This window comes from Barbus barbus, assembly GCF_936440315.1.
Source record: "Barbus barbus genome assembly, chromosome: 4".
Classification (NCBI taxonomy): domain Eukaryota; kingdom Metazoa; phylum Chordata; class Actinopteri; order Cypriniformes; family Cyprinidae; genus Barbus; species Barbus barbus.
The window spans coordinates 23,492,676-23,505,230 of NC_136732.1; the positions used below are offsets into that span (position 1 = coordinate 23,492,676).

The 12,555-nt window shown below is 36.7% G+C and overlaps 2 protein-coding genes across 2 annotated transcripts in view; both read right to left on the minus strand.

Moving 5' to 3' along the window:
- LOC306869079 (uncharacterized protein) overlaps positions 1–12,555 on the minus strand; it is a 409,393-nt gene that overhangs the window by 189,409 nt on the left and 207,429 nt on the right. The gene's annotated exons all lie outside the window — the stretch shown is intronic.
- LOC306869088 (prostaglandin E2 receptor EP1 subtype-like) lies at positions 1,003–3,275 on the minus strand (the record flags this gene model as incomplete). The annotated part of the gene is made up of 2 exons (XM_079415689.1): positions 1,003–1,251; positions 2,385–3,275. 2 exons carry the CDS (start codon positions 3,273–3,275, stop codon positions 1,003–1,005), a joined length of 1,140 nt encoding a protein of 379 aa, XP_079271815.1.

A 12,555-nucleotide genomic window follows, 5' to 3' on the forward strand; every position in this document is an offset into this window, starting at 1 on the left:
CCCTTGTGAAAAAGAAGTATACTTCAGCATATTTCTTACAGAAATAAGTGTAGGCCTACTTATTATGGAAATAATAAATAATATAGCTACTATAAAAGACTAAAGGTGCAAAATGAATGTAATTTCAAAAACGGAATGTTTTCAGACACTTAATTTCATATTAACTAAATTGTGACCCTGGACCACAAAACCTGTCATAACTTATGGGGATCAATTTTCTGAAATTGAGATTTATGCATCACCTGAAAGCTGAATAAATAAGCTTTCCACTGATGTATGGTTTGTTAGGATAGTACAATATTTATATAATATTTGGTCGAGATGCAATTGTTTGAAAATCTGGAATCTGAGGGTGCAAAAAAAATAAAATAAAATTCTAAATATCGAGAAAATCACCTTTAAAGTTGTCGAAATTAAGTTCTTAGCAATGCATATTACTAATCAAAAAATACATTTTGATGTATTTATGATAGGAAATTTACAAAATTCCTTCATGGAGCATGATCTTTACTTAATATCCTAATGATTTTTGGCATAAAAGAAAAATCGATAATTTTGACCCATACAATGTTGTTACAAATATACCTGTGCTACTTTTGACTGGTTTTGTGCTCCAGGGTCACAATAGTTAACTGATATAAAATGCAATGAGCTGAACCTTAGCTCAACACATCAGAATAGCATTTTTTTGTATTAATAAATCATAAAAAATAATGATGCAAACGTACTTTAAAGTAAAAATTTGACATGATTACAAAATGCACTTTTTAAAGATGTATTTAAACAGTAATGAAAGTGTTCTCTCTCAAAGTACACTTAAGGGACCTTTCATTTAATTTCATTTTTTTTTAGATATACTATAAGATTTCTTCACTTCTTTTACATGGAAAAACAGTCATTTTCACACAGTTTTGAGCACATTCTTTAAATACTTAAGTTCATATAGTTTTGGTGAGTGACCACATGTAAACATCTTCGAAATGAGTGTAAACAGGTGTGTAATCAGTGTAAACTAATTTTCTCTCTGTGTGAGTCTCCATAGGAGCTGCTGTGTGTAAACATGACTCTGTCCGGCTGCAGAAGCTGAAGCAGTCTGCGCAGAACTGCTCTCCGGAGGAGGATGTAAACCCACGGATCCAGAATCTGGTTCCAGCTCGCCAAGCGCAGAGCGAAGAGAAGCAGTTTCTCACACTGATGCCTCGGCTTTCTGATTCCTTCATAAAACCTGCTAACGGATATGAGGATGTAAATCTGTGAAACGAAGAGGAAAACGGTCAAACAGTCTAGAAAATCACAAATGAAGTGAGACATAAGTGTTCATCAAATGCACAATGCCTCACAATGTGAAAATTGATAGTATATTTTTTTTAACGGCAAAAGACTATTAAAAAAAACCCTGTTAATTGGTTAATGGTATGTTCCTGTACTATTCAGTGTCATTTGCTTTTATGTTGCAGTACGAAATAGCTCATTATGTTGCTTGATACCCCTGTTGAAAAAACCAGCATATGCTGGTATGTTTTGAAGCATAGGTGCTGGTTTGAACTGGTTTAAGCTGGTCATGTGCTGGTCCTCAGCAAATAGCTCCTGCTCATGATCAGCTAAGGACCAGCTCTAACCAGCACCTATGCTTCAAAACATACTAGCATATGTTTTGAAAGTCTAGACTTTAGACTGTTATTTTTTTCAATCATATTATTTTAATGCATTGTTCTGTAACATAAATAGTTTTACATTTACTTATTGAGAAGTCTGCAATGTTCACAGAAAATAGCTTAGGCCTACTTCCACTTTGCACAATAAGGTTGTAAAATGGTGAAAAACTGTAAAAACAATTTAACCGGACATTTAACGTAATTTTACACTAAAATACTGTTAAATTTACAGTGTTTGGAAGTCATTGTATAATTTAGAGTGAAAGAACCTAAATTGACATTAACTGAATTAACATAAACAGACATAAACACCTGGTTAGGTATGTTTTAATGCATGCCAGCTGGTTTGAGCTAAGTTTAAGCTGGTCCTTAGTTGGTCATGAGCTGGTTATAAGATGAGCTGGTTTAAGCTGGTCCTGAGCAACTAGCTCCTGCTCAGGACCAGCTCATAACTAGCTTATAACCAGCCCATGACAAACTAAGGACCAGCTTAAACTAGCTCAAACCAGCTACAATGCTGCAAAACGTACCTAACCAGCATCTGCTGTTTTTTTTTTCAACAGGGCTGTTTTGTCAGTCCACATAATGTCAATTAATGAATAATTTTTTTATTGTATATATATATAAGATAAAAATACCATATTTTTGATGGTAAAGTTCTAGCAACCACAGCTGGCATTTTTAACGTAAAGTTCACAGATTCTATTTTATTTTTGATAGTGCACTCACAAGAAAAGGACTCCAACAGACACAGGAGACCACTGTAATTGCGGCCAGCTGCGTCATCATCTCCACGTCCAGGGAGTGCAGAGACGAAGATGAGAAGGATCCATGTCTCCGAGCGATGCTTGACTTTACACATCGGTCCTTAAACCTTGCCTGGAGCAACTTCAGCCCACTTATTATGTTGGACACAACTGAGACCGTCAATGTTACAAGCCCCAATGTGGAAAAAGCCAGAGCGAGGCTGGCATCAGTGATAGAGAGCAGGCTGTTAACAGGTAAAAAACACCAGGTGCCGGGGAACTGTGGTTTGTAATTGCCCACGTTTAGCAGAGGGAGTCCTGCCAAAATGAGAGCCGTGAAGGTGATTAGCAGCAAGGTGAGGCGGACGCGTGTCATGGTGACGATCATTGGGTGCAGGAGAGGTTGCGTTATGCCTATGCAGCGCTCCACTGCCATCGCACTGCCTAGCAGCAGAGGGCAAAGGCCAAAAAACACCATGCAACTGCCAAATAATTTGCAATAAACCTGTGGAGGTTCCACTATTACTGCAACCCTGTGATGCTTCACCCTCCCAAGATGGAGGTGAAGTGCCAAAGCCCCTGTGATCACATGACCGGCCAGGTCACTTACAAGCAGGGCTGAAGCCAGCAGTAGAAACGGTGCTTTGGCTCGTCGGCGTAAGCGTGCGTAGGAATGGGCTAGGATTGCTAGTGCGGTTAGATTAGAGAGTGCACCAAGGGTCATGGTAAAGTAGGACATCCCAAATGCTGGAGGGCTAACCAGAGTTGGAGACGTTGAGTTTACAGTTTGGTTGTCAGGACAGACAGTTGTGATATTATAGTCTCTAGAGTTCTGGCATGAAACGGGGAAGGAAGAGGTGAAAAGATTATCCATGGTGTGACAGTCAGGAAATCCTTATAGGTGAGTGTGGTCACAGGAAGCTGCGATGAATGTTTCTCGTCAGGGATGCTCCTGCTGCGAGGTTTTTTTGCAACTGGTCAGTAGGAAGTGTTTCATCTACTACTGCTGCAAGTACAATCATTCAAAGAGAGCAATTCAGACTCTGTATTCACTGCTGAAGTCTACATTAAAATTCAGGACTGGAATTATACTGGAGTAAAACACTGCCACCTTTACATAATGTATGCTGGCTCAAGTGTCCAAATATCTGTCCAATTTTTTTCTGACAGGAAGACACAACAGACCAAGCTTGGCATACGAACTGAATAATTTCAATACAAATTGGACATGAAAAATATGTTAAAAGTCATTTGTGAAAAAATTATTTGAAATAATTTGGAAATCAATTATATTCACCTCATTAAAGGATGGATTTACCTACAGTGTTATTTTAGTATATACTATAATAAATAATATATTTTTTATTAATATGTTGATTTCGATTTAATTTTTATATTTACTATTTCTTATATTTATAATTTTAGCTTTTATTACATTCTAGTTTTTAGTTTTAGTTCATTAACTTTTTTGTAATCAAATAAGTCAAGTTTGTATATTTTATTTGTGGTAATGTTTATTTTATTTCATATTTTATACATTTATGGTTTTCATTTGAGTTTTAGTCAAGGATAACTGGCTGTACTGTAACAGATGCACAATAATACATTTAGTTAAACATAAAAAGTATAAAGAAAGAGAATAAATAAGTAACAATGCACAAGGAACAAAAAGATTAAAATTAAATAAAGCATCAATGCACTGACAGCGTAATCTTTCACAGCAATGTTAAGAACAAGCTGCTCTATGAACACACCGAGCTCAAGGGAGGCAAAAGAGATGCTGCATCAATGTTGTTTTATGAAAGTGAGTACTTTAGGCACTTCTTCAAGTCAAATGTTTGTCAATATGTTTGTGCTGTTGATTATTTGTTCATCCAGTGATTTGTTTGAGGATGCATTGCCTTAATTTCCTCCTCTGAGAAAAAAACCCTCTGCTATAAATGTTCTATGGCAAATTGTTAAGGACTGAATTATAGACAAATAAAAAAATAAAATAAAACAATAAACAAACAAAAAATAAAAATAAAAATACTTGCATTTCACTGTGGGCTGATTACAGTTACAGGCAAAGTGTTGTTTATTTTTATGGATTTAAGGCCATTTGCCAGAAGGGAAAGTAGCCCTTGTTTATCTCCTTGTTCCCCCTCTGCTGTGCCAAAAAGCCTTTCATTATCCTCCTTCCCCCCCAGGACTTCTCTCACCTTCTGCTGTCTTAATTCACGCTGTTGTCTTGTTCTCTCCCATGAATCTGTTTACTAACATTAGGTTTGTTCTGCTAGGCACAAGCTTGTGTGTTCACAGTGGTTTTCACCGTTATTGCTAGAGTTGAACTAATACTAACAAAATATAAAGTGAAAATTGTTTTATCTCAAGGGGCAATTTCTAGCTGATCTGACCCATAAAATGGACTTCCGTGATATAATATGAAGAGTTCAGATGCAAAAGCCTCTAAGTGCCATCTGAAATTTTCTTCTAAACTGGGCATTTTTATCAGGCTCCTATGTGAAGGATCAGTAATTTTACTCGTATATGTCCTTTTCTATGCAATTATAGTGAAATAAATGAACATAAATATAGGATCCTGGTAAAAAATGCTAATTTTAGAAGAAAATTTCAGACGGCACTTAGAGGCTTTTGCATCTGAACTCTTCATATATTTTAAAAAGACCAAATCAGCCTGACTCCTTTTTGATTTATAACCAGTATTATAGTAGAGAATTTGACCAAAAGCAGTTTAAAAACGGAAATCATACAAGCAAAAGTGTTTACAAATATAGTAAAATAATTCAAAGAGAGCCGTTCAGACTCTATATTCACTGCTGAAGTCTACATTAAAATTCAGGACTGCAATCATACTTGAGGAGAACACCTTTAATGCATGCTGGCTCACTGAATCAAATTGTTTTATCTCAAGGGGCAATTTCTAGCTGTTCTGACCAAAATGTACTTCTGTGATATAATACAGTTTAAAATGACTAAATCAGCCTGACTACGTTTTGATTTATCACCAGCTTAATACAAAACTGGACATTTTTTTAAAAAGAAGCTAACATTTTAAAACAATTTAAGGGTAACACTTTACTAAGGTCCCATTAGTTAAAATCAATTAACAAAGAGCAGTACATTACTCTTTGTTAACATTAGTAAATAAAAAATACATCCGTTCATAGTTAGTTAATGTTAGTTCAGGTCCATCAAATAATATTAACAGAATGCAACTTTGGATTTGAATAATTCACTAAGATTAATAAGATGTGCTTTAGAAGTCTTTTTCATTGGCAGTTCATGTTAATGCAGTGGAAATGGAACCTTAGTGTAAAGTGCAAAAAAAAAGTTTCTTTGCATACACAATGTTGCAGGCACAAAAGTCTTGTTGAGCACAGTTTTCCTTTCCGTTCTGATATAATTCCACAGCGTCAAACCCAATAAACATCATAAACCTTGATTTTACTATTTCTAATTACACACTGGAAGTATGTATAATTTAGGAGGAGCAGACGTTCTAGAGCATTTTTGGACAAAAATCTATTTTCTGGCAAAGAAAGACCGTAAACTGTGAAGGTTTATCTGCTAAAGGTTATGTTTGTTAACTTTTAGGATTACATTTAGCAGCTAACAGACATGAACAAAAACCTCCCCTTGATTACACTGATCTTAAATACGTTGGAATTAAGGTATGGTGAAATTAGTCACTTGTCATGAGAATTTTTACTGAGAAATCCAGTTGTTTCAATAGGAATAGAAATTGGGGTTTCTGCATGCAGCTGGTTCAAGTTTTTCATGTATTTGCCATCTGAAAGCTGCTTGGTTTGTGTGACTTTTGTGTGTGCTGCGCTTACAGTATTGGAACAAATTTAATTGGACCTTTATTGCCCAGAGTATTTTGCTATACCTACAACTTTACTGAGACAAAATGACTGTGTCACAGTATTTCCCTTACTCTACCACTGAAAATGTGGTGCACATTTGTCCAACAGCCACTGACAGTCATAGGTTCTCCATCAGAAACCCAGAAATGATGTTTTCTTTCTTCAGACAGACAGCTATGGAGTAATATCCCATGGAGGTGTACTCTAAGGGTTTTTCACACTCAGAAAATGGACTTGGGAGAGTTGAGAGGGCAGACGTTTCTCTGTCTCTCGCTCTTTCTTTTTTAACACTACAATGACATGCTGCTCCACAATGCACTGAAATGAAAGTGCTATGAGGCTGTAATGGAGTAATCAGTGCACCCGTTCTAACTTGGCAAATTTCCATTTTTCTTACTGTCCCCTACACCTTGTTCTCCCTCTGTGCAATCATCATACATTTCAGTTTTAAATCTTTTGCTCCTTGTAAATCTTCATTCTCCCTTTCTTGGGCAACACTGAGCCGATCGCAGTGATTTCAGTGAGGGATGATTGATATCAGATGACCAACAAAGAGAAGCAATTTTCTTTTTGAGAAAGTGTGAGGACTGTGTTAAAGAGCCCCAGCAGGAAGCCAGTATGACCATATCAGGTCACTAAGAGCCCGTCCGACTGAGAGGAATTTCAAGAACATTTAGCTCCTTCAAACTGGCTATGATCTAGTTTTGTTTTGGAAACGGTAGATTGCCACTGCATCTTAAAGTTTTAAAACCATTGCATTTTGAGTTGACCTCAGTATGTGTTGGCATTGCTTTCTCAATTTTATTCCGATATCTTTTGGCCACTCAACACTGGAAGAGCCATATTTAAATTTTTTTTTTTTTTTTTTTTTTACCTGAAATGTTTCTTATATTTTTAGTAATACATGTATTATTACTTTATACTTTGATTTATATAATAAGATATCTGGATGATCGTTTTTTTCAATCCTATCAGATTGTTATATTCCCAATTATGAGATAAAACAAAATCAACTTTAAGTGTCTCATGAAATCAGTGTGATTGGTGTTGATGGTAATTAGCCACAGTTGCAAAATGCCGGTCATGAAATCATATTGTATCATACGTAAAAAATTGTATTCGGCTTTAGATGTTTGTATTCAAAAACCTCACCAAAATGCCCTGTCATATGAAATGAAGTTCTAAAACGATGAAGAGATGTCTGCTTGACTCACCCAGCGTCCCTGTGTCTGTTTCTTCTTGGTGTATCAGCAGTGGCAGCACTTCTTCCATGTGCTCCAGGCAGCTCTACTCCTTATCACTCCACAGCCACTGAGCAATACAGCCCCTCTCTCTCTCTCTCCCACACCCTCATCCCTCATTTTCTATCCCTCCTTTCTCCGTCTTCATCCTTGAAAAGCTTCCAACCTTTTTTTAAAGGAAAACATTCCTCAAGCTTTTCATTTCTGAGATTGCATATATAGTAACTTTGTGTCACAGTTTAATAGCTGTCAGGTATTGAATGTGTAAGAATCATTATGGCGCACATTATAGATCTTTGAACAAATTAAATATATAAACACCCGCTGCCAATCAATGAGCTGCAATCCAATTTTATTCCTGAGAGAACAAGATGTTAAAAGTCTTTGTCCACAGCATGGAGAACCTGTGGATTTGAATTGCCTAAACAGAGAAACATAATGAAAGTGATTTCCCTCAGCTCAGTGTTAATATGATTTGATTATGTCCGTATTCCCTTCTGAGATAAATGGTACATTGCTTCTTTTCCCAAAAATACACATATTCTTATACTTAATAACACCTACAGTTAAGTTTCAAACTTAATACCCACAAGATATTAAAAGTGACTGAAATAAAATGTTGTTGTTTTTTTCAAATGCATGAGGTTCTCAACTGGAAACAAAATGTGCAGCATGTCTGTTCTGAATGGGTCACATCAGCACGGAAAAACAATGCTAAATGTGCACAATAAAATCTAATTTTATAAAAGAAAAATCTAGGCCATTTTTTTCCATCTGTCACTTGGAAAAAACTTGCCAAAAGAGGCACAAGGGAACATGGAAAGGTTGTGTGATATAAAAAATGCCAAATGGAACTATGCAAGACCGAATAAAATAAGATACAACAGTGCAAATATACAGGTCCTTTTCAAAAAATTAGCATATTGTGATAAAGTTCATTATTTTCTGTAATGTACTGATAAACATTAGACTTTCATATATTTTAGATTCATTACAACACAACTGAAGTAGTTCAAGCCTTTTATTATTTTAATATTGATGATTTTGGCATACAGCTCATGAAAACCCAAAATTCCTATCTCAAAAAATTAGCATATTTCATCCGACCAATAAAAGAAAAGTGTTTTTAATACAAAAAAAAGTCAACCTTCAAATAATTATGTTCAGTTATGCACTCAATACTTGGTCGGGAATCCTTTTGCAGAAATGACTGCTTCAATGCGGCGTGACATGGAGGCAATCAGCCTGTGGCACTGCTGAGGTGTTATGGAGGCCCAGGATGCTTCGATAGCGGCCTTAAGCTCATCCAGAGTGTTGGGTCTTGCGTCTCTCAACTTTCTCTTCACAATATCCCACAGATTCTCTATGGGGTTCAGGTCAGGAGAGTTGGCAGGCCAATTGAGCACAGTAATACCATGGTCAGTAAACCATTTACCAGTGGTTTTGGCACTGTGAGCAGGTGCCAGGTCGTGCTGAAAAATTAAATCTTCATCTCCATAAAGCTTTCCAGCAGATGGAAGCATGAAGTGCTCCAAAATCTCCTGATAGCTAGCTGCATTGACCCTGCCCTTGATAAAACACAGTGGACCAACACCAGCATCACTGACTGTGGGTACTTGACACTGGACTTCAGGCATTTTGGCATTTCCCTCTCCCCAGTCTTCCTCCAGACTCTGGCACCTTGATTTCCGAATGACATGCAAAATTTGCTTTCATCCGAAAAAAGTACTTTGGACCACTGAGCAACAGTCCAGTGCTGCTTCTCTGTAGCCCAGGTCAGGCGCTTCTGCCGCTGTTTCTGGTTCAAAAGTGGCTTGACCTGGGGAATGCGGCACCTGTAGCCCATTTCCTGCACACGTCTGTACACAGTGGCTCTGGATGTTTCTACTCCAGACTCAGTCCACTGCTTCCGCAGGTCCCCCAAGGTCTGGAATCGGTCCTTCTCCACAATCTTCCTCAGGGTCCGGTCACCTCTTCTCGTTGTGCTGCGTTTTCTGCCACACTTTTTCCTTCCCACAGACTTCCCACTGAGGTGCCTTGATACAGCACTCTGGGAACAGCCTATTCGTTCAGAAATTTCTTTCTGTGTCTTACCCTCTTGCTTGAGGGTGTCAATGATGGCCTTCTGGACAGCAGTCAGGTCGGCAGTCTTACCCATGATTGCGGTTTTGAGTAATCAACCAGGCTGGGAGTTTTTAAAAGCCTCAGGAATCTTTTGCAGGTGTTTAGAGTTAATTAGTTGATTCAGATGATTAGGTTAATAGCTCGTTTAGAGAACCTTTTCATGATATGCTAATTTTTTGAGATAGGAATTTTGGGTTTTCATGAGCTGTATGCCAAAATCATCAATATTAAAACAATAAAAGGCTTGAACTACTTCAGTTGTGTTGTAATGAATCTAAAATATATGAAAGTCTAATGTTTATCAGTACATTACAGAAAATAATGAACTATCACAATATGCTAATTTTTTGAAAAGGACCTGTATATGACAAAGATTCCAAAATATATGACAATAAATGAATATATTGATGAAGAAACATCATTTGTGTAAATTATACTAATGGATTAGTATAAATTTTCAAGTAAATGTACATTAAAGTAATTTATTTTTAAAATATACATTAAATTTAACATTTTTACATCAGTGAAGATTGCAGTTAAATGTTTGATATATTTCATCACTTTAATTACCTCTCTCAAGTATTTTTTATAAAATCTCCAATATTGTTCTTTTTTAGTACTACAGTAAGTTAGAACATGTACAGACATATTAAAGAAAACAATTGTAGTAGAGTGCTGCAGCCTTGACGTCAAAACCCGGAAAACTAAGGGTGTGTTCACAGTTGGCAGGTTTGATTCATGTATTCACACTTGTAGTTTGGTTCACTTCATTTTTAACACTGAACCTTTAACACTGAAAAATTGCTTTTATGATGTATATATTGTGACAGAACCCTGAAAAGGAGTGTCTCAGCAAACGAGTGATATATGAACCCAACAAGGACCAAATACATCTAAATGAACAAAAAAACAGGATGTTAAAGTCACAAGATTCGAGGACAGAATGACTGAGCATACCTGTTTTTTCTTGCCATAGTCACAATGTTGTCCATTACAGATCAGTACAGGGATCGGAACCAGGCAGTGTGGGCCCACTTTGACTTTATGCTTTATTTTTATGTTATCTTTTTTTTTTTTTTTTTTGATGACAATTTTGTGTTAAAGGGGTCATCGGATGCCCATTTTACACAAATTGATATGATTTTTTAGGGTCTTAATGAAAAGTCTATAACATACTTTGTTTAAAATTTCTCAATGGTAGTGTAAAAAACACCTTTACCCTGTCAAAATCAGCACGCTGTTCTAGTCCATGTTGCGTTAAATCCTAGTGAGCTCTGCTGACTCCGCCCCTCTCTTCCATGGAGTGACGAGCAGACCATAGATATGTGTAGATTCCCTATTCGACCGCTCCAGATACGTTGACGCGTCAGCCACCTCGCATTCACCATAATAATCAATGAATATATTCAAAGATATACAAGTGTATAACTTGCTGTTGTAGATGCACACAGGCAATGCGCTCAAAGATTTACAGACCTTTCCAAAAATGGTGGATGGTTTGCGTCTCGTGGTAATGAGGCATCTAGGTATATATTCTATGGAACATACTAAATTTCAGCAGCAAAACTGGCTAACTAACACATTATTAGGAAAGGCGATTTGCAAAGATTCATAAAAACCCTTATACTCACTTCTTCTGTAGATAAAGCTGGATCATGAATGATTTGCGCGAACAAACGCATTTAGGCAGATCAGGATCGGCGCGTTCACTTCAAAGCATAAGTAACGTTAATCCTCTGCGTCTTCAGCGGCTCAGATGTCGGAAGTAAATGTTGATTGCTATATTCATTATTACATCCAACAACGAAATATTTCAATCGCTTAATCCGAGACATCTTGTCTTCCCTTGCACCGGAGTCGACACAATGGCGGACACCTCTCAGCTCGCTTAGGGCGGGTAAGGCGGTCTTGTCAATCAACTATTGTGGGAGGGGCCTGTACAGAACTACGTCATTCTGACAGGACTCTCAGAACAGCCTGATTTGAGAAAGGGAATTTTAAAATAGGGATTTAAAAAAATTTTTTTTTTATCATTATAGGATGGATGTGTACATGGATTTGTACACTCAATGTTCAAAACTTGAAAAGTGAATTTTGCATCCAATGACTCCTTTAAGCAAGCGTGGTGGCTGCTATGTAATGTTTTGGGAGTAAATAAGATAAAATAAGCTCTTTTTAACCTGGGCAGCCTTGAGCTTCTTTTTTGAGTAAGTGATTCTCCCAGATAATCGACATATAGTCCTTGAGGCAATTATGCATTTCAAAATGGAAGACAGAGAGAACTAATTTAACTAAGATAAGCCTTCACCTGTTCTTCTGTCCCTGTTTCTCTTTTTGTAACAGAGCCATTAGAGGTCCACAAAGTTCAGTTCAATTCTCTGTTATTTATTTTCCACTGATCTGTGTGAATCATAATAATGTCACAATCTGCGTTATGATTCCCCTGCTGCAGAAGTGTTAATACACAACGACTACTGAAGCAGAACTTAATCTTTGTCGTGTTTCTTTCTATATTCAGCGAAACAGAACATTTTCTTGAATGACAGTTTAAATTCATGATAATTTACATGGTTCCTCTGAGCCAGTGAATAGAAAGTCAGAGTGACCTAGACAGGAAGATGTCAGCCATCAACAGTGTGTTTGCAAACTTAACTTATATTATTAATTGGAAGCTACATGTTTGATTCATTATCCTAATCATACAAAATACAAATACAAAATAATAGAATGCAAATTTGCATACTAAATATGGGTATAAAAAAAAGCAAATGTTGTTTGCGTCCCAGAGTGACTAGTAAAATATAAGCTTCTATTTAAATTTGTGTGAATTCTGTATTTTCTTTTTGCACTGTGGTGTAGCAATATAAATCTCCCATTACTGTACAGTCTAGATAAATTAATTTATCTCTCTATTTGAACT